At 41.8% G+C, this 26,962-nt stretch overlaps 2 protein-coding genes across 2 annotated transcripts in view; one reads left to right on the top strand and one right to left on the bottom strand.

Moving 5' to 3' along the window:
- Positions 1-26,962, top strand: part of USP31 (ubiquitin specific peptidase 31) — a 377,558-nt gene that overhangs the window by 276,034 nt on the left and 74,562 nt on the right. The gene's annotated exons all lie outside the window — the stretch shown is intronic.
- LOC117345550 (heparan sulfate glucosamine 3-O-sulfotransferase 2-like) overlaps positions 25,955-26,962 on the bottom strand; it is a 44,479-nt gene continuing 43,471 nt past the window's right edge. Inside the window, exon 2 of the mRNA XM_033914361.1 lies at positions 25,955-26,573. Coding sequence (XP_033770252.1) covers positions 25,955-26,573 — 619 coding nt within the window. The remainder of the gene's footprint in view (positions 26,574-26,962) is intronic.

Raw genomic sequence — 26,962 nt, 5'->3', positions numbered from 1 at the left:
TAAAGAGGACTGTGAAGAATTGCAAAGGGACCTGAACAAACTAGGGGAATGGGTGACGAGATGGCAGATGAAGTTCAACGTTGAGAAATGTAAAGTACTGCATGTGGGAAGCAGAAACCTGAGGTACAACTATACGATGGGAGGGATGTTATTGAATGAGAGTACCCAGGAAAGGGACTTGGGGGTAATGGTGGACATGACAATGAAGCCGACCGCACAGTGCGCAGTGGCCGCTAAGAAAGCAAATAGAATGCTAGGTATAATCAAGAAGGGTATCACAACCAGGACGAAAGAAGTTATCCTGCCGTTGTATCAGGCGATGGTGCGCCTGCATCTGGAATACTGCGTCCAGTATTGGTCGCCGTACCTTAAGAAGGATATGGCGATAATCGAGAGGGTTCAGAGGAGAGCGACACGTCTGATAAAAGGGATGGAAAACCTTCCATACGCTGAGAGATTGGAGAAATTGGGTCTCTTTTCCCTGGAGAAAAGGAGACTTAGAGGGGATATGATAGAGACTTATAAGATCCTGAAGGGCATAGAGAGAGTAGAAAAGGAAAGGCTCTTCAAACTGTCAAATAATAAAAGAACAAGAGGGCATCCGGAAAAGTTGAAAGGGGACAGATTCAAAACAAATGCTAGGAAGTTCTTCTTTACCCAACGCGTGGTGGACACCTGGAATGCGCTTCCAGAGAATGTAATTGGGCAGAGTACGGTACTGGGATTTAAGAAAAGATTGGACAGTTTCCTGCTGGAAAAGAGGATAGAAGGGTATAAATAGAGGATTTCTGCACAGGTCCTGGACCTGTTGGGCCGCCGCGTGAGCGGACTGCTGGGCATGATGGAGCTCAGGTCTGACCCAGCAGAGGCATTGCTTATGTTCTTATATACACAACATACCGGAAGCCGACAGGGTATACACAGGAAACGAAGACGGGAAACTGACAGGGTTGATGGTCAGTCTAAAATAGGCAGATTGATAGTCTTAAAAACAATAAATCCCTGGGACTGGATGGCATCCATCTGAGGGTAATCAAGGAACTGAAAGGGGCTATAGCTGAACTGCTTCAACTAATAGCCAATCTGTCAATCAAATCAGGAAGGATTCTGGAAGACTGGAAAGTGTCAAATGTTACGCCGATCTTCATGAAAGGTCAAGTGGAGATCCGGGAAACTACAGACCGGTGAGTCTGACCTCGGTACTGGGAAAGATTGTAGAGGCGCTGATAAAGGATCACATCATTTATCACTTTGACGGACACAATCTGATGAGGATCAGCCAGCACGGCTTGCGTGACGAACTTGCTGCACTTCTTCGAGGGAGTAAACAGACAGATAGACAAGGGTGACCCTGTCTACATTGTATATCTGGATTTTCAAAAGGTGTTCAACTACTTTGAAAAATTGTGAGCCATAGAATCGAGGGTAAAATACGTGGATTAAAAACTGGCTGGTGGATAGGAAACAGAGAGGGGGTAAATGGACAATACTCGGACTGGAAATGCATCACGAGTGGAGTGCCACAGGGTTCTGTGCTTGGACCCGTGCTCTTCAACATATTTATAAACGACCTGGAAATTGGTACAATGAGCAAGGTGATTAAATTTGCAGATGATACGAAGTTATTCAGAGTAGTGAAGACAGAAGGATTGCGAAGACGTGCAACGTGACATAAACACACTTAAGAAATAGGCTGCGACTTGGCAAATGAGGTTTAACATAAGTGTAAGGTGATGCATGTTGATAACAAAAATCTTATACACGAATACAGGATGTCTGGTGCAGTACTCGGAGAGACCCCCCAGGAAAGAGACTGGTAAACAAGTCAATGAAGCCATCCGCGCAATGCGTGGCGGTGACAAAAAGGGTGAACAGAATGCTAGGAATTATTAAGAAGGGGATCATGAACACATCAGAGAAGGTTATCAAGCCGCTGTACTGGGCCATGGTACGCCCCCACCTGGAATACTGCATCCAGCACTGGTCGCCGTACATGAAGGACACAATACTATTCGAAAGGGTCCAGAGAAGAGCAACTAAAATGGTTAAGGGACTGGAGGAGTTGCCGTACAGAGAAAGATTAGAGAAACTAGGCCTGTTCTCCCTTAAAAAGAGGAGACTGAGAGGGGACATGATTGAAACATTCAAGATAATGAAGGGAATAGACTTAGTAGATTAAGACAGGTTGTTCACCCTCTCCAAGGTAGAGAGAATGAGAGGGCATTCTTTAAAGTTAAAAGGGGATAGATTCCGTACAAACATAAGGAAGTTCTTCTTCACCCAGAGAATGGTAGAAAACTGGAACACTCTTCTGGAGGCTGTTATAGGGGAAAACACCCTCCAGGGATTCAAGACAAATTTAGACAAGTTCCTGCTGAACCAGAACATACGCAGTAAGGCTAGTCTCAGGGCACTGGTCTTTGACCTAAGGGCCACCATGGGAGCGGACTCCTGGGCATGATGGACCACTGGTCGACCCAGTAGCAGCAATTCTTATGTTCTTAACAGTAGTGCAAGAGTTATTCCCATTGCAAGAAATTTCCCATGAATTCTCATTTTTATATTTAGCTCATGCCTTTTTTTGGTAGTACAAAGTGAGTTGCATTCAGGGACACAGGGTAATTCCCTGTCCCCAGAGAGCTTACAATGGATCAGATTTTGGTGTCTAGATTCACTGAGCCATTTTGACAGGAAATGGACAAAAGTCTGCTTTAGTAATTTTATTTATTAGGATTTATTTACTGCCTTCTTGAAATTCATTCAAGGCAGTGTCGTAAGCAATAGCCAACTGCAGCAGTAAAAATATTACAATGTCAACATAGTACAGAATAAAACATTTTGATAGGGTGTAAGCAAAGATGGTGCATATAGATAAAGTAACAGGAATAAGAAAATAAGGGGACTAATTTAAAGAACGTTGCATGAATATTCTTAGGGAAGGAGTAGATAAACATATCCTATAGTATGTGTAGCCAATGTCACTTGTGTGCATTAGCTGCTTCCTTTAAAGGCCTGGTTGAAGAGCCAAGCTTTCACTTTCCTGAAGTAGAGATAGTCTTATGTTAAGCAAAGACTTTCAGGGAGCGCATTTCAGGACTGTTGTGGGTATCGCAATGTGTGATGTCCTTTGGAGAGGGTGAGTTTAGGGATACTCCTTGGGAGAGTTATGTAGAGGGGAAGATCCTTTTCTTCCAAGCACTCTGGGCCATTTTGTTTGAAGACCTTCAAGATCAGAGTTTTAAATTTAGCCCTATATTGTATTAGTCAAGTGGCTACACCATTTACGATCTTCTATTAGTCTTGCTGCAGCATTTTAAATCAATTGGAGATGTTTCAGACCCTTTGTGCTCAGAACAGTTCAGTTGCCCAGAAAAAACTAAAAGTTGGAAAATACTGTGTGAATTGAAGTTTTTCCCATGAATTTGATTGTGATTGTGATCGCTCAAAGCCACTGATTACACAGAGCTTCCTTTTTCTTTAAAATTTGCTGAAATACCTTTCTTGATATTATAGCTATAACTTTTATGTTTTCACACTCATCAATTATTCATTGATTTAAAAAAATCTAGCAGTATTTTATTCAATGTCTGCAATTTATTGTGGGAAATAACAAAAATTTAACTAATATATCTAAAAGATGTCTTGTCTCCCTGCATTACCAGGTCTATATTTTCTTCCATTTGCATCTTTGCTTTTCTGACTACTCAACCAGCCTCAATTTTTCCATATATTTTTGTAGTTTATGAAAGCTAACCTCTTTTTCTTTACTTTCTCAGCTACTACTTTTGATAACCAGAGTGGCCTTCTTTTTCACCTAATAGCTCCTTTGTTTTGCCCACTGCTTTCCTACTATTTCCAGATGTTCTCATCCAGACAATTCCTTGACGTAATTTCCCATCCAACCACAAAGTTAGGGGTTATTTTTAAAGTCTAGAACCTTTATAAGAACATAAGACTAGCCTTTCTGGGTCAGACCAATGGTCCATCAAGCCCAGTAGCCCATTCTCACAGTGGCCAATCCAGGTCACTAGTACCTGGCTAAAACTCAAAGAGTAGCAATATTCCATGCTACCAATACAGGGCAAGCAGTGGCTTCCCCCATGTCTATCTCAATAACAGACTATGGACTTTTCCTCCAGGAAATTGTCCAAACCTTCCTTAAAACCAGTTACGCTATCCGCTCGTACCACATCCTCTGGTGTTTTACACGTTCCAGAGCTTAACTATTCTCTGAGTGGAAAAAAAATTTCCTTTTATCTTTCAACAAGATTTGAACTCTGTATTAAAACTTTATTTTTGGAAATCTCAAATTCCTTTTATGGGTCAATGTATATGGATTTTTCCCCGATGTAAATAAAGAGACACAGTCAAGAAGGAAATCATTTCTTGTTATGAGACAAGAAGCTAAAGAAATTGGTGCAGTCTTCCAATTGATGTACCCATGCAAATGCCTTATCAAATATGCTGGGACTAAATACACTTTCTTTGTTCCTGAACATTTGCGAGCCTTCCTAGACTTGAAGAAAATCTCCAGGGGGTAATTGGATATTGAGGGGCTTTTAAGCCGTTAATATCTTTTCATTTATTTTCTCTTTGTTTCTTCAGTTAAACTAGGTCCCCATCATTAAAGAGTTCCCCCCCCCAGTAATTGTTTGAGGTCTAAGGAGAAATTTTGGATTCCTAATATGTTAATATTATGTGATATATATTGTTTTCTTTCAATTTGCCTACGCAAGTTGTTTTACTTGTATATCGTGTTAATAATCATAAATTAATTAATTAAAAAATTCCTCCTATTTTTAAAAGTATTTCCCTGTAACTTTGAGTGTCCCCTAGTCTTTGTAATTTTTGATGGAGTGAAAAATCAATCCACTTGTACCTGTTCTACTCCACTCAGGATTTTGTAGACTTCAGTCATATCTCCCCTCAGCCATCTCTTTTCCAAGCTGAAGAGCCCTAACCGTCTTAGTCTTTCCTCATACAAGATGAGTTCTATCCCCTTTACCATCTTGGTCGTTGTTCTTTGAACATTTTCTAGTGCCGCTATATCTTTCTTGAGATAAGGAGACCAGAATTGAGCGCAATACTCCAGATGAGGTCGCACCATGGAGCGATACAGAGGCATTATAACATTCTTAGTCTTGTTAACCATCCCTTTAAAAAAAAAAAAAAAATTCCTAGCATCCTGTTTGCTTTTTTGGGCCACCGCCGCACATTAATAATAATAACGGTTTATATACCACAGGACCATGAAGTTCTATGCGGTTTACAATGATTATAAAAAATGTTACAAATTAAGTAGATTTGACATAGTTAATATCTATTCTTTAGCAGTTCTAGAGATCTGGTATTGAGAGAGAGATTGTGCAAATCAGTTTCCTATGTACTTTAGGAACAGATATGTTTTCAGTTGTCTCCTAAATTCCCTTAGATGTATTGGCAAGCGTAAGTAGTAGTTTCAGATCGTTGCCCCATAATGCTGCTTGATAAGAGAGAAGATATTGGTGATGAATTTTGAATTTACATCCTTTAACCCTTTCAGGACCATAAGGATCGTAGGCCAATTTTTGTGGTTTTGACGACATTTTTATGGTAAAAAGGGCTTGCAGATGCCAAAAAATTGATTTTTTTTGTGAAATATCATTATTTTTTTTTAAAAAAAATCACACTTCTGGCTTATGGACAGTGTGGCAAGTGAATCTTCTCGTCAATCTGGCAACGACGCTAATGAATGAATGTCGGAACCAGTTTGTTTACATAAAGACAGTATCATATGGAATCCGTACATATCAAATTTAGAACTGTAGACTATCCCAATCAAAATTTATAGGATTTTAAAGTTATGGGACAAATATGTCCCTTGGTCCTGAAAGGGTTAACCGGGGGGGAAACAAAATTCAAGTTTGAGCTTGTTTTATGGACGGAAAGTTTCATCATATTGTCTACGATGATACCGAGATCCTTTTCTTGGGCGCTAATCCCCAAGGTGGACTGTAGCATCCGATAACTGTGATTCAGGTTATTCTTCCCAATGTGTATTACTTTGCATTTGTCCACATTAAATTTCATCTGCCATTTGGTCGCCCAGTCTTCCAATTTCCTAAGGTCCGCCTGCAATTTTTCACAATCTTCATGCGTTTTAACAACTTTGAACAGTTTAGTGTCATCTGCAAATTTAATCACCTCGCTCGTCGTTCCAATTTCCAGATCATTTATCATTTATTTTTATTTATTTTAAAAATGTATATACCTTTTAAGACTAAACGGTTTTCATAATTTACATACACAATATTAAAATAAAGACAAAGTAAAATCAAATACATGATAAGATACAAATGTATTAAAATGAATCTACATACAATCCTCAGGAAAATACCATAATATAGCACCGGTCCTAGTACAGACCCCTGCGACACTCCACTGTTTACTCTCCTCTATTGAGAAAAATGACCATTTAACTCTACTCTGTTTTCTATCCGATAACCTATTCCTAATCCACAACTGAAATTTGCCACCTATCCAGTGACACTTTAATTTTCTCAGGAGCCTCTCGTGAGGAGCTTTATCAAAAGCTTTACTTTTGAATGAGACCTCTCTACACTTTTCTTAATATTAAACCATATGATAGTAACATAATAGATGACAGCAGATAAAGACCCGAATGATCCATCCAGTCTGCCCAACCTGATTCAATTTAAATTTTTTTCTTAGCTATTTCTGGGCAAGAATCCAAAGCTCTACCCGGTACTGTGCTTGGGTTCCAACTGCTGAAATTTCCGTTAAAACCTACTCCAGTCCATCTACACCCTCCTAGCCACTGAAACCCTCCCCAGCCCATCCTCCACCAAACTCATTGTAACATCAAACACTTCCCCATTTGTAAGCACTAAGGCCTAGATTCTCAAAACAAAATCAGCATTTAGCGCAGTCGCTAAACTGGTTCTAACCAGTTTAGCCTGCATGCATTTTTGTGGCGGATTATCAAAATGGCTTATGGCAGTCTTTTGCAAGCTTTCTAGCAGTCTGACACTGCCATGCAAATGGGCTTTTCAGTATTCAAACGAGCACTCCGGTGGATTCTTAAACATCGCTGAGTCATTCTCCAAGAGTGGCGTCTGCTTTTAGCAACATAAATCAGCGACTGGTCTGAGGTGCAGTACAGTGCCAGCACTGTTAAAAGTTTGTATTTTGACTGTGACTAATGACAAAACATAAAAATTAGTTGTTTTTTTTAGTGGGAATAGTAAAAACATGCTTGAGCGCGTGCATTATAGCCCCCCCCCCCCCTTGGCAGCGGGAGAGATGCCCACTCTTCCGCCACTAACTGATACACCCCTCTGGCGTCAGGAGAGATGCCCAGTCTCTTCCTCTGCCAACTGATACATCCCTCCAGCAGCAGGAGAGATGCCCAATCTTTCCCGCCACCAACCAACACAATCCCCAACCCTAGGCATCTCTCCCGCCGCTATGCTACATCCCCCTCCTGGTGCCTCTGACAACCCCCACCCTTACCTTTAGCCAGCAGGTCAGAGGGATGCCTACTTCCTCCGGCCAGCTGGCCCTCTTCAAAATGGGCTTTTCCTTCCCAGGTACATTTTGTAAATCAATTCTATTTCTATCCTTTGACTTTTTTTTGTCAGTAATGGTGGTATATCAAATAAAGTAACTGTAACCGGGGAGGGGCCTGAGACTCTGATTGGCCCAGGTTGTTTAAGGCCTTTCCTATGGGTGGGACCTCAGGTGTCTGGGCCAATCAGAGCCTTAGGCTATTTGCCGATGCATCTGGGAAGGGGCCTAAGGCTCTGATTGGCCCAGAAGTATAATGCCCTTCCCATAGGAGGGGCCTTAACCAATTTGGTTCAATCAGAGCCTCAGGTCCCTCCTTAATGCATTTCCCGTTGCCAGGGGGCTGTCGGTTGTCTGGAGAGTGTGGGCATCTGCTACAGAGGAGGGTTGGGGGTTTTGTCGGTTGGCAGTGGGAGAGATTGGGCATCTCTCCCGCTGCCGGGTGGCTGTGTTGGTTAATGGTGGGAGAGAGTGGACATCTCTCCGGCTGTCAGGGGAGTGTTACTTTGCAGCTGAAGAGGATTACTTGTGGCTCAATTTTTTGTTGTTGGGTTGATTTTTGTGCTTTATTCTGTGCAAGTGCCCATTGCTATCACCAGCGATAGGCACATGCAAATTTAGCGAATCTTCAGTACTGTCTGCCGCCCTCAAAGACAAAGGAAATTAATAAAGTAGCTTGCTCTGTGGTATCTGAAACAGAAGTTTCAAGTATTTCAGTAAGATTGAATCCGCAGCACCAACTTCACCAAAAGCGACCCCTATTTCCTTTTAGGGAAGTATATAGTATATACGATTAATTGGTGGAATTAATTCAGAAGAATATTTCAAAATTTCAACAAAATATTTTGTAAGCATTTCTATAGGGGACATTCCCAATGATCTTGGAAAGTTTGAGTAAACGCATATTCAATCTTCTTTATAATTTTCCAGTTGCTCTATCTTCCTACTTAGAATAGTTTTGTCTTTGACCATTTCTGTGGCTAGAGTTTGTAGATCCGTCACTTTACTCTTAACCTGGTTAAGTTCAGCATTAAAGTGTTCTGTAGTACCTTGGAGCTTTTCTGTTAAGATATTAACAGTACTTACAAGCGTAGCAATTTCTTGTGAAGATTTGTTAACTGTGGTGTTAATCTTCATGAGAGCTTCTCAAATGCTCTCTAACGATACTGCTGACAATTTTCTATGTTGAGACGAAACCTCCCCGGTTTCTTCTACCTCCGGAAATTCTATCTTGGCTACAGCCCCTGCTGCTCTCTCAAAGATAACATAACGGGAGATACTTCCTGCTCAGCCGCAGTAGACTCTGGGTGCGGCAGTGAAACAGACATGGGGGGGGGGGGAGAGTGAAACTTTCCAGTCCGAAGCCCCAGCCTCTCTTCCAGTTGGGGAACCGCTGGACATTCCTTTGATGTTAACATAAGAACCGGCTCCGACAAACTCCAGCATGGAGCACTGTAAAGGGGTAGATGTTCGAGCCGCAGGGAGCTCAGCTCGAACAATTCCCTTGCGTTTTGAGTGTGGCATATCACCACAAGCAGAAAGATGCCTCAGGAAATAAAGAATGAGATGCCGAAGCTATACTGCTGCCATCTTGGATTCTCTCTTTTCTGCCTCTGCCAATTAAGATTTCACCCCCTCTCACTCTTTTCCTCCTTTTTACTTTACTATCAAATTTCCATCTTCTCTCACCCACTAAATCTCCATTCCCCATCTCACTTTCCCCAGCCCTCTATATGCTTTCATCTTTAATCTACTGCCCCTTGCCATATTTCTACCCTCTATAATGACTATCTTATTCATTTCCTGGTCACTCCCTTCTGGCATCACTCACATAGTTCCATCATTCCCAGTTCTTCCTCTACCTTTCTGGCCTAGCATCTGCTGCCTTTTTTCCTTTGTCCTTGTAACTTCATCTCCCTGTTCCTTGCTCCATTCCTGCCCTCTCCTCCATGACCCAGCATTCTCTCTTCTATCACTCCCTTCTGTTTCTAGATCCAACGTATCCCTCTTTATTCCCTTTCTACCTTTGTATTCTTCCCTCATCTACCTCACATCTAACATATATCTCTTCCTCCCTTGTGTCTTAACACAGGGGTGTCAAAGTCTCTCCTTGAGGGCCACAATCCAGTCGGGTTTTCAAGATTTCCCCAATGAATGTGCATGAGATCTATTTACATGCACTTATTTCATTGTATGCTAATAGATCTCATGCATATTCATTGGGGAAATTCTGAAAACCCGACTAGATTGCGGCCCTCGAGGAGGGACTTTGACACTCCTGGTTTAACATCTCTCTTCTTATTCCCTCCATGCAACATCTTTCTCTTCCCCCTCCATCATCATATATAATATTTTTCCCTCCCCTATGTACCATCTCTCCCTCTCCTCCAGCCCCATATCCAACATTTTCTCCCTCAACCCTCCCCTACTCATCCCCATCCACAAAATGCATCCTTTTCTGGCTCCTTTCTATCCCTTTGCTGCTGCATCTCCCTCCCCAGTCTCCTCCATCCCATGTCTAGCAATTATCCCTATCTCCCCTTTCTCCCTCATTGTACTTCATCCACAATTCTTGCCAGCTCCCCTGTTGCTCTCTTCATGGGTCAGTGGCAGTGATTTCCACATGCTGCCTGAAGCTAACCCAGAAGCCTCCCCTCTGCCATTTCCCAGTCAGAAAGTTGTAACAGAGGGGGTGGGACATGGCAGAGGGCAGGCTTCTGGGTTAGTGTCAGGAAGTGTGTGGAAATCCCTACCACTGACCCATGAAGAGAGCAACAGGGGAGCTGGCAAGAATTGTGGATGAAGTACAATGAGGGAGAAAGGGGAGATAGGGATAATTGCTAGACATGGGATGGAGGAGACTGGGGAAGGAGATGCAGCAGCAAAGGTATAGAAAGGAGCCAGAAAAGGATGCATTTTGTGGATGGGGATGAGTTAGGGGAGGGTTGAGGGAGAAAGAGAGCAGTGCGGGAACCTAGCCTATTCCTTTCACAGTGGTGCTGGGTGGACCTGAGCCCAAATTGGGTAGGCCTTGGTTCACCTGTGGTTCTGCCCCTGAGCTGCATAGCCCATTATATAAATCTCAAGTAGAATGAAATTGGGATCTGCCAGATCCTCATGACCAGAATTTACTACTTCATATAGGAGAGTTGTCCTATGCTCTGATGAGACCAATCTGGAATGTAGATATCAACTGAGATAGATTTAGTAATTCCTAAAATCTACCTTGCATTTCTCTCAAAGTCTTTCTTTTGTTTTGAAGCTTTATCCATTAATTTTCTTCTGAGGAAAGTGCTCGCTTAGTCTTTCATCTGGCACCAACTTTCACTGGAGTCTAACCCTTCTGTAACCTTAAGGGTCCACAGTCAATTTTTATCTGACGAGAGGCTGATTTTTAACAAGCTGTGAAGGCAAAAAGTGGCTGGATTGTTTTTGAAAAACAATGAAGATAACCTTACAAATTGTTTCTTAAAATAAATGTCCTTTTGCTAGCGCTGTCTCTGAATAAATAGAAGGATCATGCATATTTCATTAAGAGACTGAGAATCTCTTGCAGTAGCTATGAAGACATTAATGGATTCAGCGTAATACATATTTGATTCACTCTTGTCATCTGAAACCATTCTCCCATCACCTTACCCTCTGATTTCAGGCAACGCTGCTTCTCCATTTTCCTACTTAATACACAGATGAGCTGAATATGACAGGATGGTGTATGGCAGACACATTGGGAATGTAATGAGCCTTTATTGCAGTTATGTGGCTGGAGCCAGTATAACACGAGGCCTAGTCAGATATGCAATTATCAAGTCTGAAAAGAGCCATTGGATGTTATGGGGATTCCACTGCACCAGAGGATGACTGAGAATGATAGTAGAGGAGGAGAAGAGAGAGTTCTGATAGTAGAGCCTTCAATGATACTGTAGACTGGATTATGGTCTTAGTAGAGGAAGTGGAATTGATAATGTGGGCTGGCATTATGATAATTAAGTGGAACTCTTAGATTGACACACCACTTTTATTTGTAAAATTTAATATACTGCCTTTTACATAAAAATTATACAGTATATCAATTCAGTTTGCAATATAGGATAAAATCAGTTAAAAACCCCCCACAGCATTGCAAATCCCCCTCCCCCTCACCAAAACGCATAGACTCAAATGGGAATTTGTTTCCCCAGCAAAGATCACTTGTAATAATACAGATATAGAGTTAGGGAATGTAACAAACCTTATAGCATATAGTATTTAAATACACCCTTAGTCACTTTTTATGAAATGTTAAAGGAAAAAGATCTTGCAAGTCAAGTCTTGCACTATTCTCATATATATGCCAATGTTTAGCGATATGGACTGAATTCAAGTCTTCCATCTTAAAAAAAAAAACACCCCTCCAATCATTGCAGGTATCAAAAAATCTAGCAAGTACTTAGCTTCAGTGTACCATCCCAGTAGGGATCTCCATTTCACTTTAAACAAGCTTCCTCAGAGGATCTAAATGTGGTGTTTTCTCATCTATGTTGAGCATCATGTCAACTTGTTCCTGTAATGGAAAATTCATAAAAATGATATAAACATGCTGCAAAAAATATATATCACCACCTCTACCTGGAGACTATTCCATGCATCTACCACCCTTTCTGGAAAAAAAAAATATTTCCTTAGATTACTCCTGAGCCTATCTCCTCTTCATCCTATACCCTTTCATTCTGGAGCTTGCTTTCAAATGAAACAGGCTTGCCATGTAGATATTTAGATGTCTCTATTATAGCTCTCTTTCCTTTTCTGAAGAAGTACTGAGTGAGGATCTGCTAAGGGGAAGAAAACTCCATTGGAATAACTTACCTGCTTGCATTCAGACTTCTACAATCCGAGGGACTAAGTGTGTTAGCCAATTGTACAGAGGATTTCATTTTTTGGACTCTATTGGCTATTGTACAAAGGGTTACACTTTTGTGCTGTTTGAAAAACATTGTGTCATGAAAGCTATTTTATGGGTTACAGCTTCTGTCTTTGTGCAGACAGAAAATATTACCCAAGCAAAGAGAGTGGTTCCACGTGCAAGTTTTCTCCAACTTGAATCTCATGAAGGAAGTAAAGGAATTGAAAGGAGGTGACAAGACTTGAGAAACATCTATGTGAATGTAAGGTACATTGGTAAAATTTTTCATAAGGCATTAAATATTTCCAGCAGTGGGGAAGAAGAGGCTGTGCTGAGGGACACAGATTACGGGACAGTGCAGATTTGATATTGTGACCACCTGATGAACCAGTATGTAGCCCTAGAAGTGGAGGAGATGAGAACATCCAAGGGAGAGGAAGGACAAAAGCTCAAAATCTCCACAGTTGCTGAATCCAAGACACTAGGAGGCATAAGCTAGTGGTGGATGGTGATTTCCTTCTGAGGGGTACAGAGGCGTCCATCCACAGATCAGACATGATGTCCCAGGAAGTATGTAGTCTGCCTGATGCCAAAATCCAAGATATGGTGAGCTTGCTGAGACTCATTAAGCCTAGTGACTATTATCTGATGCTTCTCATCCATGTTGGCACTAATGATACTACTAGGTACCCCTCTGTACATATCAAAGTGACTTTATGACTCTGGGAGAGAAGGTGAAGCAGTCAGGTGCTCAGGTGGTATTCTCTTCAATCCTTCCTGTCAAGGATAAAGGCCAGGGCAGAGAAACTTGTATCCTGGAGATGGATGGTGGATGGTGTTGAGAGTGTTCGGCTTCCTAGACTAAGGGATGATTTTCCAAGGGCTGCTGAGCAGGGGTGGTATGCGGCTGGAATCTGCTATGGTCATCTCAACATGGTTTTAGAAATTATCATAGTACAGAAACATGCCTGATTTGGTAACTAGAGTAAGATCAGCTTTAACTAAAGGACAACAAATGATATTAATGCAATTTGATACCTCATCAGCATTCAATACAATAAACCATACTTTATATTCACTGATACCTTGTTACAAGGAGTTGAACAGCTTAGCAGGCTTTTAGCCTGACTATCTCAAGAAGACATTGAATGCTTGAGTGTTGGGAATGTCATTGGGAGATGACTACACCAAAGTGTATTAGCGAAGTATGTTAAATTTCTGTTATTTTCCACAATAAAGTGCAGATATTGAAGGTCATTTAATAAAATACTGCTAGAATATTTGCATAAAATGTCTTTTTATCAATGTATCATTGCTGAGTGTTAAAACAAAAGTTAGAGCTATAATATCAAGAAATTTGCTCCATTAAGCAAAAATAGCAAATGTTAAGAAAAACAGAGCTTTATGTAATCAGTGGCTTTGAGGGTCCCCAGGATGGGCTTCAGAAAATAATTTTTTAACATTTTAAATCAAGCACAATCAGCTTCATGAGAAAAACTTCAATCCGCATAGTTTTCCCAACTTTAGGTTTTTCTGAACAACCCTAGAAACCATGTAGCTGTTACCGAGATGCTATCACAGTTTAAATAATAATCTTATGTAATGAATAAGGGGAAAAGTCCTAATTCCATTGTTTGGGTTTCAAAAAGGGGTTGGATAAGTTCCTGAAGGAAAAGGGGATTGAAGGGTATAGTTAGAGGAGTACTATACAGGACAAAATGTCTTAAGTAAAGGATCACTACAGGTCACTGACCTGGGGGGCCGCCGCAGGAGCGGACTGCTGGGCGCAATGGACCTATGGTCTGACTCGGCAGAGGCGATGCTTATGTTATGTGAGTGTGGAGTATTACAGAACTGGAGGTTCAGGATTTTTACAGAGATTCTCAGAGCTGCCAACATATCTAGTTCCAGCTGAGAGATTTTATAATAATAATAATTTATTTCTTATGTACTGCCAAAGCCGTAGTAGTTCGAGGTGGTTTACAATAAAGAAGGGCTGGACAAACCGAAAATTGGTACAATCAGTGAAAGAAGATATAATTAAAGGGCTGGACAGTCAGCGAAAGAAGATGCAATTAAGAGGGCTGGACAATCAGTGCATATTGGGACAGGATATAGGTACAATATGCAATCAGCGAGTGAAGATACAATTGAAGGGAAGCAGGATACAGGTACAATAAAATATAACGGGTCATATGTAAAGGTGAGCAGGGGATAGGAGGAGGCTAAGAGATCTTGGGAACAAGAGGACGGGCATAGGGGAGTAAGGTTATAAAACGGTTAAATAGGTTAGTTTTTAATAATTTCCTGAAGTCTAGGTAGGATGAGGAGTGCGAGATAATGTTGCCCAGCCAATCGTTTATGTTTTATGTCACTTTTGGCATTCTGACTACCTTATCATGATGCTTTATGGGACCTGCAGGGGCTGTAACTCTCACACTGCTTTGGCGGTGTAAGTTCCAAACCAGGTTTGACCAGAAAGTCTAATCTGCCTCCTGGGACAAGGTAGCTTGGTGTCTCTCTGGATTCTGTTCAGTTTTGGGTAGAATCCAAAATTTCACTCCCATATAGAAGAATTTTTTAAATGAACGCTGTTAATTACAGTGGTGGTTTTCCAGGGTGCTTGAAACCAGCTGAAAGAATTCTTTATGCATAGAAGACCTTTGTGACTTTCTATAGCTTATTTAAAGTTGCTGGGGGGAGGTGATTATGCTATATGGAAATGTCACTTTGGATTGCCTCCTTGTTGCCAGCCCAAATATTTCTGTCTAGAGATGCCACTGCTACCATTTCTACTACAAAATCTGTGTTGCCATTGGAATCCCTAGAACCAACTTCTTTGCATGCTGTTCCCCTAGAATCACAGCAGAGGGCAGTGAGTGATGCTGTGGGCAACAGAGTATACTATCTAAATAGGAAAAGCTAAAAATGGTTTTATATAATTAGGGCCTTTATGTATAAATGAGGGAACTTCTCAAGTTCGTTTATTAGGTGTTTATATATCGCCTATGGAGGTTTAAGCAGTTTTACAATCAGGTACTCAAGTATTTTCCCTATCCCGGTGGGCTCACAATGTATCTAACATAACGGGCTATGAAGGACTGAGCAATTTGCCCAGGGTGGGGTTGAGGATGCTGAGGCTGTAGCTCCAACCACTGTGCCACACACTCCTCCTCCTCAGGCAATGACTCTCCAGCACTTATAACTGAAACAAGAAATGATAGTTTAGTGCTAAGTATAATGTTTTGTTTCATGTAAAAGTGTATTTAAGCACAGTTTCATTGAGGACCTGTGATTATATTTTGTATTGGAGCAAATGTCAGAGAAGTTCCCCTATTTATATGGAGACGCACCAGACTAATCTGGTGTGTTCATAACATTAGTTGAGCTCAGCACCTGCAGATTTGTGTAGGGATACCAGATTTCTTCTTAAAAAAAAAGAGGACATGTGACCCCCATCCCTTCCCAGCCTTGCCCTATTCCACCCCTGGCCCTCCAGATGCGGCCTCGAGCTCAGGGTCTTCCAAAGCCCGGACAAACTGCTGACAAATATCTTCCTACTTGGGGACATGTTACTAATAATGCTTCACGACATTCATTCCTACCAGAACATAAGAATAGCCTCACTGGGTCAGACCAATGGTCCATCAAGCCCAGTAGCCCGTTGTCACGATGGTCACTAGTACCTGGCCAAAACCCAAGGTGTAGCAATATTTCATGCTACCAATAGAGGCAAGCACTGGTTTCCCCCATGTCTTTCTCAATAACAAACTATGGACTTTTCCTCCAGGAACTTGTCCAAACCTTTCTTAAAACCAACTATGTTATCCACTCTTACCACATCCTCTGGAAATGTGTTACAAAGCTTAACTATTCTCTGAGTGAAAAAAATTTTCCTCCTATTGGTTTTAAGAGCACTTCCTTGTAATTTCATCGAGTGTCCCCCTAGTTTTTGTAATTTTTAATGGCGTGAAAAATCAATCCATTTTTACCTGTTCTACTCCACTCAGGATTTTGTAGACTTCAATCATATCTCCCCTCAGCTGAAGAGCCCTGTTTTAGTCTTTCCTCATACGAGAGGAGTCCCATCCCCTTTTCCATCTTAGTCGCTCTTTGAACCTTTACTAGTGCCACTATATCTTTCTTGAGCTAAGGAGACATGAACTGAACGTAATACTCCAAATGAGGTTGTACCATGGAGCAATACAGGGGCATTATAACATTCTTAGTCTTGTTAACCATCCCTTTTTAAATAATTCCCAGCATCCTATTTGCTTTTTTGGCCGCCACCGCACATTGGGTGGAAGGTTTCATCATATTGTCTATAATGATACCCAGATCCATTTCTTGGGCGCTAACCCCCAAGGTGGACCCTAGCATCCAGTAACTGATTCAGGTTATTTTTCCCAATGTGCATCACCTTGCATGTGTTCACATTCAATTTCATCTTCCACTTGGATGCCCAGTCTTCCAATTTCCTAAGGTCCGCCTGCAATTTTTCACAATCCGCATGCGTTTTAACAACTTTGAACAGTTTAGTGTCATCTGCAAATTTAATTGCCTCACTCGTTCCAATTTCCAGATCATTTATAAATAAGTTAAATAGCACCAGTCCCAGTACAGATCTCTGTGGCACTCCACTGTTTACTCTCCATTGAGAAAAATTGCCATTTATGCCCACCCTATGTTTTTTGTCTAATAACCAATTCCTAATCCACAACTGAACTTTGCCACCTATCCCATGACTAATTTTCTCAGGAGCCTCTCATATTACATTACATTACATTAGGGATTTCTATTCCGCCATTACCTTGCGGTTCAAAGCGGCTTACATTACATTACATTACATTACATTACATTACATTAGGGATTTCTATTCCGCCATTACCTTGCGGTTCAAGGCGGATTACAAAAGGTTAGTTTAAAAAAAACAGAGTTACAATGATTAGCTAGAGAGGTAAGTTGTAGATCTTATAAACATTTAGCAGGTTGTTGAGGGTGAGGTGGTTTGTAAAAGAGTTAATAGGTGGTCATAGTGGAAGTTCTTTTGTTATTATTAGTGCAGTAGTGGGTAGATCAAGTGTCGGTTTTAGAGTTACTAAGCGGTCGTGATGTTATTGCTGCTTCAGGAATTTCTTGAAAAGTGTGGTTTTTATTTCTTTTCTGAACGTCCTATAGTCTGGGGTGGTCATCAAGAGGTTGGAGATCTGGTTGTCCAGCCTTGCGGCTTGGGTGGCTAGGAGGCCGTCGTGTAGTTTTGTTCTTTTTACTTCCTTGATTGGGGGGGGTATGAATGGGGCGTGCGTTTTTCTTTGTCTTGTAGTGGGTGCTTGTATGAGGCGATTGTTCAAGTATGATGGACTGTCTCCGTGTAGTGTTTTGAATAGTATGCAGTAGAATTTGAATTGGATTCTTTCTTGGATTGGAAGCCAATGTGAGTTGATGAAGGCTTCAGTGATGTGGTCAAAAGATTAATAAACGGGGGTTACAATGGGAGAACGATTGATTTACTAGAGAGGTAAATAGTAGATCTTTTGACATTTCTCGGGTTGTTAAGAGTAGAAACATAGAAAAAAGACGGCAGAAAAGGGCCATAGCCCATCAAGTCTGCCCACTCTAATTACCCACCCCCTCGACTTTACCCCTCTAGAGGTGGCTTACAAAAGATTTAAAAGAGGGTAACAATGGAAGCACAATTGTCATTACTAGTGAAGTAAAGAGTAGATCATTTGTCAATTTTAGAGTTATTAAGAGTACGTGAAGTTAGGGCTGCTTCAGGAATTTCTTGAAAAGTATAGTTTTTATTTCTTTTCTGAATGTCTTGTAGTCTGGGGTGGTCATCAGAAGGTTGGAGATCTGGTTGTCTAGTCTTGCAGCTTGAGTGGCTAGGAGGCTGTCGTGTAGTTTTGATCGTTTTACTTCTTTGATCGGGGGAGGTATGAATGGGGAGTGCGTTTTTCTGTGTCTGGTTGTGGATGCTTGGATGAGGCGGTTGTTCAGGTAGGATGGGCTGTCTGAAAATCTAGATACACTATATCAACCGGCTCATCTTTATCCACACCTTCAAATAAGTCAAGCAAATTTGTGACGCAAGATCTCCCTCGGCTGAACCCATGCTGATTCTGTCTCATTAAATCATGTTTGTCTACGTGTTCCACAATTTTATTTATTATAATCGTTTTTACCATTTTGCCCGGCACCTGGCCCTGGTCACACATGCAGAACACAGATAAACCCTATACAAATACAAGACCATAAACGAAACCCTAAGATGTCAGACTCTGCATGCAGTACAACAACAGAGAAACAGAAATACAGTTCTTCCCGAACAATGCAATATATAGATAGCAGATGTAAATTCTGAAAATGGACACATTTCAATCACTAAATTGAAAATAAAATCACTTTTCCAACATTTGTTGTCTTGGTGATTTTATTTTTCTGTTCATCTTTTCCCAGTCTCTGGTTGCACTTCCTTCTGTCTGTGCTCTTAACTGTGTTTCCAAGGCCTTATCCATTTGCTGTTTTCTCTCTGCCCTACATTCATCTTTGGCATTAACTTTTATTATTTAACTTCCATTTTTCTGCTTCCTCCTCAGATTTATCTACTTTTCCATGTCTTCCCTTCCCATCTATCCATGTGCACTGTCTCCTCCCTTTCTCTGCCCTTTCCCACCATCCATGTGTGCCATCTTCTCCCCTATTCCCATCTATCCATAAACAGTATTTCTTCCATCTCTTCCCCATCCCTCCCATTCCTGTGCACCATACCCTCCCTCTCTTTTCCTCTCCTATGGTCTGGGATCTCTAGTCTCTCCTTCCCATAGTCTGGCATCTCTCCTCCTTCCTTTTTCTCCCCTTTTGTGGTCTGGCATCTGTATTTTTCTTTCCCTCCCCCTGCCTTAATCTGGAATCCCTTCCTTCCTCCTTTTCCTGGTTTGACATCTCTACTTCCCTTTCCCCCTCCAGTGGTCTGGCATATTTAGCTGCCCCTCCCTCCTCTGAAGGTCTGGCATCTTCTCTTTTCTCCCAGTCTCCACGGTCCAGCATCCCCCCCCCTTTCCCAGGATCCAGTGCTTGCTCACCTGGCTCTGCTGTAACTCTTCAGGCTGTTGGCAGCATGACTGAAGTAAATATGCTGCCTTCAGTGACCTGGAAACTTTCTGCTATTGCTTTCTGCCTATGAAAGGACAGAAAGCAGTAGAGGAGGAGCAAAGAAAAGACACCCCTACCAGTTGTGCTCTTCCTTCCCCATACCCTCTCTTGACTGTACTTCTTTTGTAACTTTGCCTCCCTTCCCCCTTGGTGCCATGTTAGTTAAGTCTGTTTGTCAACTTCCCTTAATGTATTTGAATATTTTTAAATCTTTTACTGTATTAACTGTTTTGTAAACCGTCTAGATTCTTGAGATAGATGGTATATCAAGAAATCAATAAACTTGGAAACTTAGGTTGCTGAAGGCAGCATATTTACTTGATTACAGTTACCTGCATAACTGCTTCACTTTAGGAAAAGTTATTCTGTGGCTTAGGAACTTGCATCAGAGAAGGCAGAATGTGACAAAGGGAAGACCCAGGGGCTGCCTGAAGGCAGCCTGTCTTGCTGCTACTACTTAAATACTATCACAATATAATTACACAAGGCAACAAAAAAATTTTTTGGGAATAATCTGACAACAGCACATTTTTCTAAATCAGTTTTGCACACTGATTTGAGATCTGCTGTTTGTTTTTTTTCATTCACGTAAATTTTTAAAGAACATAAGAATTGACGCTACTGGGTCAGACCAGAATTGCAGCATCAACTTAGCAGGGGAGTCCAGCCTTTTGGCTTCCCTGGGCCGCATTGGCTGAAAAAAATGTTTCTGAGGCAGCACAAATGTGCAAACGCTGCAGCAAGATAGAGGAGGGAGTCGGCAAAACGATAAACACCTGGGGGCAGCAGAGGAAAACACTGCATCGCCCTCGACCGGGGTCACACAAAATACTTCACAGGGCCGCAGGTTGGACACCCCTGACTTAAAGAAATGTAGCAGTATCTTCGGTCCAAAGTCAACTAATCACACAGCATAGCTAAGGTGACCCTACATCCTGTTTTGAATGGGGCTGTCCCCTTTTTAGATCCCCTGTACTGTTGTTCTCACGCACAGCTTCGGGATGCTGAAATGTCCCATTTTCAGAGACAGCGTCCCGAAGCTGTCCATGGGGACAATGGGACAGGCGATCGCTTCCCCTCCAGTGTTGAAGCCTGCCTCCCTGGACCGCTTCAAACACACCCCTGGTCCACCACCGACCACAGCAACTAAAGCAGTAAGGTTCGGGCACCGGCCCACAAACCTTCCCGACGTCAATTCTGACGGAAAGGAAGTTCCAGGCCAGTCAATCCTGGCTGTCCTGGAACTTCCTCTCCGACATCAGAATTGACGTCGGGAAGAAAGTTTGGGGGACGGCACCTGGACCTTACTTTGCTTTAGTTGACCAGTGCCCTAACTGAGACTAGCCTTACCTGCGTACGTTCTGGTTTATCAGGAACTTGTCTAACTTTGTCTTGAATCCCTGGAGGGTGTTTTCCCCTATAACAGCCTCCGGAAAAGCGTTCCAGTTTTCTACCACTCTCTGGGTGAAGAAGAACTTCCTTACATTTGTACAGAATATCCCCTTTTAACTTTAGAGAGTGCCCTCTTGTTCTCTCCACCTTAGAGAGGGTGAACAACCTGTCTTTACTAAGTCTATTCCTTTCATTATCTTGAACATTTCAATCATGTCCCCTCTGTCTCCTCTTATCAAGGGAGAAGAGGCCCAGTTTCTCTAACCTCTCATTGTACAGCAACTCCTCCAGCCCCTTAACTATTTTGGTTGCTCTTCTCTGGATCCTTTCAAGTAGCACTGTGTCCTTCTTCATGTATGGCGACCAGTGCTGGATGCAGTACTCCAGGTGAGGGCGACAACTAGCCTCTCCTGCATTGAGGTGTGCATCCTCTTTAGAGTCATCCTCGCTGAGGCCAGACAGGGCACCATGGTACCGGCCAAACGGTTCCAGTGCCCTCGTACCGTGAGAAGATCAAAGTGCTTTTCCAAGTTAGTGGCATGTTCAAGTTTCTTGCTCTGACACCTGGCTCCATTGGTATTGGCCAAGCCTGAGCATAAGGCCACTATCCTGCGGTACCAATGCTGGATCTTCGGTACCATGCTAATGTTACGCGCATAAAAGCAGTGTATCTCATCAACGCTCTTCCTCGTTATTCCATGCTTTTGGAATTGTTTGGAGCTAAGTAACCTTGTTTTTCAATACAACCTTCTTGTGACTAATGTTCTTTGTCCAGTTCATTACATATATTTATATGACTTTTTGACATTTAATTGCATGCGAGTTTAGGGGCGTAAATGGTTTTTCAATCTTTGTGTTTGGGAATTTTTTTTACTTCCCACCCCTTTCTGCATAGCGGTCAGTGATAAGAAAGGACTCTTTTGAGCAGCTGCTCAATAGAGTAATATCCTTATGGATTTTTGAGGCCAGTTGGTACATTGAATTAAAATATTTTATATAGTTTACTGGACATCAACATTTTATAGATACATTTGTATGGAGATTGTTGCTGATACTACTGCCGTCAGCTACTGATGTAAACTTTACAGGACTGTGAGAGAGAGGCGAGAGAACAGTGCCATATCTACTGGTAGGGAGACGAAAGGGGAGACTAGACTGGGGTGGGAGTGGGTGATAGAAAAGGTTTAACCTGTAGACCAGAGGTCAGAGGCAGGGTATTATGGCACCCTGAGCCAGAGTTTCACCTGGTAGAGTTACCATATTTTGGACCGCAAAACCCTGGACACATGGCTCAGTCCCATTCCGCTTTCAGCTCTGCCCCATTCTTCCCCAGCCCCCCACCCCCAAACACACACACACACACACAATCCTCTTCTTCCCTGGCAAGGAGGGCCTGGAGCATGCGTGGATGTGTATGGCATCATCGGCGCCTGCTCAGAGGCTCTCCAGATGTTGACGGAGCTCATTGGGGCCTTCCAAAACCTGGACAAATTGCTGGGTTTTGTAAAGTCTGTCTGGGCACCTGAACAGTCCTCCTTAAAGAGGACATGTCCAGGTTTTCCTGGATGCCTGGTAACCCTATTACCTGGTCCAGTGGTTAAGCTGTTCCTGGCTTGTGCACCTTCCTCAATATTAGCTTTTCCTCTAAGCCCTTCTCCCACTATGCAAACAGAGCACCTCTAAAGCCTACCTACCAACAAGCACCATTTGTTTTACCCCCTTCCAATTTGTATGGCCTTTTTTTTGAAATTGTATTTTTCTCCATCCTCCCTTCTGTATCTATCCATTGTCTTTACAGACTTAGTGTTGGTGTTTTTACCCTTTTTTAATACATATACTTATTTTAAATGTATTATAAACTGTCTAGACGTAATGTTAGGTGGTTACAGATAGCAGTGTTGCATGAGGCGGTAAGGGTCTGGGGGGGAGGTCAGGAGGGAAGGGAGGAGGAGGGAGGGTTAATCAGAGGAGTTGCATGAGGCGGTAAGGGTCTAGGGGGGGGAGGTCAGGAGGGAAGGGAGGAGGAGGGAGGGTTAATCAGAGGAACCTACCTCTTTGACAAGTTCCTCTGATTAACCCTCCCTCCTCCTCCCTTCCCTCCTGACCTCCCCCCCCCTAGACCCTTACCGCCTCATGCAACACTGCTATCTGTAACGCTGCTGTATCTAACTAACCTAGCCGCCAACATAACTTCACAGGATATTTACTGTCAAAAATGTAAAGGTAACTTGACCGAATATGTATCTTCCAAAATGTAAATCTAATATTAATGAAATTGTAATATCGCTGTAAATGTACAGTCTCTTCTTCTGTTAACCGCATAGAACTTCCATGGTAATGCGGTATACAAGAATAAAGTTATTATTATTATTATATCAAACAAATAAACTTTTCTTGGCTTCATGTAGACTGCATCTGCTTCCTGGGATCAGCTTCCACTGAATCTCTTGTTCTGTCTGAAGGCTGCTTTCATCTCCCAGGACCTCTGTGCTCCAACTCTCTTATATATTGCTGGCTTTGTGCATAGTGTCAGCCCATATCCTCTATCTCTGTCATTACCAGGTAATGACTAATTTGTTCACCTTCAAGAAGAAAACCCCTGCTACTACAATCCCGATGATTGTCTGCATTCCCCAAGCTGTGTCATCTTCTTGGATTTGATTTCCTGCCCGCTCTTCCTCCCTGGGCTTCTGCTTGTTCTAGCTCCATGTATTTTCTAGATCTCTGCTAGCAGACATTCCTAGGTAAGGACAGTTTTTCTCAGATTTCTGTTTTCCTAGGGCATAGGCAAAACTGCTAGATTTTTTTCTGCCTTCTCTCTTCTCATTTCATGATAGAGCTTCCCTATCAGTGTCTCACCTGGAAGAGATGCTCATGGTGCATGGACAGAAGCTATTACAATATTCCGTAGCATCATGCCTCAGGGGTTTATAGTATGATACAAAAAGACAGACTCTGAGAAAGCTTGCTTTTGGTGATTTTCGCTGATATACTCACCCCCTTGTTCTGTAACATGAGCGTCTAGATGTGAGTGAGCAAGTGATGTTTGCACATTCAAGTTATAGGCAGCTAGCACTTAGGTATGTCACTGTTACAGATTCATGTGTCTCTGCTAGATAGAGGCTAAGTGGTATTCTACACTCTTAACATGGAAATGCAAGGGGTGTTCAAGAATGTGGGGCATAGGTGTCTCCTATAATTAAGAACATATGAGTTGCTATACTGCGACAGACTGAAGGTTCATCAATCCCAGTATCCTATTTCCAATAGTGGCAAATCCAGTTCACAACTACCTGGCAAGATCCCAAAGAGTAAAACAGATTTTATGTTACTTATCCTAGGAATAAGCAGTGGATTTCCCCAAGTCTACTTTGCATACAATATTAAGATAGAGAATCCTGTAACTTTTGCATGTAGGTGCACATTTATCTGCCATATATATGACAGGAGCAAGTGTGCCAAAATATTACTGCTTAAATGGAATCTGGGCATCCAGGTGCTGTTGTAAAATTTGTACTTACTGGTACCTAAGTTAATTGACAAACACAGGTTAAACAGCAAAGATAAAGCACGTAAGGGGGTCTTGGATGACCGTAAACAAATTACAGTTAAATGAATCCAAGACAGAACTTCTCTGGATCCACAAAGATTTATGCGTATACCCCCGTCCGTCCTTTTTCTGGGCCACAAACACCCTTACACCAAAGACAACGTCCGCAGCCTAGGAGTAACTCTTGACTCTAATTTATCAATGACAGATCACGTATTCAAACTAGTATCATCCTCCTTCTACTACCTCCACCAGCTAAAAACCATACGTGCCTACTTCTCAGAACCTGAATTTGCCCAACTACTCTACGCTTTTGTTCTATCCCACGTAGACTATTGTAACACTCTACTAGTCGGCCTGCCTACCAAAACTCTCTCCCGCCTCCAAAGGGTGCAAAACGCTGCAATCTGCCTTCTGAAAAACCTAGGCATCCGCGACCATGTTACCCCTGCATTAGCTTCCATGCACTGGCTGACCATTCAAAAACGCTGCACCTTCAAGGCCCTGCTCCTCACTTTCAAAACCTTCCATGAAACGATTCCGTACTACATGAAAACTAAACTACAAATCTATTTCCCAAAACGACCACTGAGGTCCCAAGGAGAAAAACGACTGACCATACCTTCTGGCCGCTCCCTCAAAACTGAAACCGCCCGCAAACGCTCCTACTCACATTTCTTACCCAAACTTTGGCACACAATTCCTCCATCTGTCAGATCACTAGATGGACTCTGGAACTTCAGGAAGGCCGTGAAAACCTTCCTCTTTACTAACCCAGCGCCTTAAAGTCATTCACCCTGAAATGCCACCCAGTCAACGCACCTATGTCACTTAATCTCACCAGATGCTACTTAGTACATATATTTTATTGTCATGTCTATATTGTAATTTATGTAAACTGTCATCTCTGCTCTGTCTGGATTATTATGGATGTACTTTGTAACCCGTTCTGGGCTCCTTTGGGAGGATGGGCTAAAAAAATCGAATAAATAAATAAATGTGATTTTTTTTTTCATTCAGTGTAATGTTAAGAGCATTTACTCTGCAAAAAAAAAAAAAAAAAAAAGGGCACACTTTCAAAATGGTGAGTACTATTATGAAAAAAGCATGAAATTTCATGTTTTTCGTCATTTTCATTGACATCATGTCATTTGATAACTATGTAGCTATATTAATGCATGTGAATTAATGCATGTGAATAAATGCATGTGATTCTTGAGAATCGGGGAACAAGGGTGAAGAATTTTCAGTAGGTCGTTTGTAGTAAATATTTAATTTTTTTATTCTTTTATAATTTTAAACTTTGCTTAATCTCTCAGGAAGCTAATTCTTCGAGAACCTCTTCAGAGTTGACTTCTCTACTTCAAGGAATTCTTGCTCAGGGTGGATTTAATCCAAATACTGTACATTTATTCCCAATGAAAATCCTGGCCTACTGTTTCATAAAATTTCACATTGTATGGCCTATAAAAGTCTCGAAGTTGATCTATCACCTCTTGGTCGATTTGGACATGAGTTCTTCCTTTAGATTTTCCTAGGCACCGTGGTAAACTAGTATCTTCTGTCTTCTTTAAGCAGGGAAAACCTTTAGTTTTATTGAAATAAAAGTGTTTCTCCTTAATGATCCTTTTGATACCCAGGAAATCCTGAATTCTGCCCATTTCCCCAGCCGGGTCTGTAATGAGCTTTTCTCCACTTACAAAGTGGATTTGTGATATGGGAAAGTATCGTAGCCAGGACTCCAAATGAAGCACATACATGCCAATACGGATTGCATTCCATGAGGTATCCACCAGACCCAAAGTCCAGTTTTTAAATGCTAAGTCCTGAAAGGTTGGAATGTCTGGCTTCTTGGATAATGTTTGTGTGTAGTCTGAGATGGCTCGGGTCACAGGATTCCTTACCACAATGATCAGCTTTATCTCCTTGCACATGCTGAAAATTCGCTTTGGTGCCTCTTTGGTGACAAAGTAACTGGGAGTTTTCTCCATTGTAATCTGATTTTCTAATGTTCGGGGCATCAAATTCCTGCAAGTAAAGAAAAGAAGAGCGTTAGATGCATACAATCCATCATCAGGTTTCAGGTTTTATTAAATTGTTTTAACTACTTTAATGGCACAAAGTCCATAAACAACTAGAAAGGAACAACATAATAGGAGAGGAAAATAATATAAAAATAAGGTATCAAGAGACAAGGTCTCATTCACTAAAAGTAACGTTCTACCAAACCACGAGTTAGAAATGTAATGACAGACTTGGACTGAGATGTTACCAATGGCACAATATACATATGTTCACCTATTCATACCTAGAATCATTTATATGCATTGTTATGTCTCTTAAAATTATTTCACTGAACCCAAAAGGTCTTAACAAAACTAAATTGAAAAAGATCTTAACCTATCTTGACAACTACA

This window comes from Geotrypetes seraphini, chromosome 11 (assembly GCF_902459505.1).
Source record: "Geotrypetes seraphini chromosome 11, aGeoSer1.1, whole genome shotgun sequence".
NCBI lineage: Eukaryota > Metazoa > Chordata > Amphibia > Gymnophiona > Dermophiidae > Geotrypetes > Geotrypetes seraphini.
This window is presented reverse-complemented; position numbering and strand designations above follow the sequence as displayed.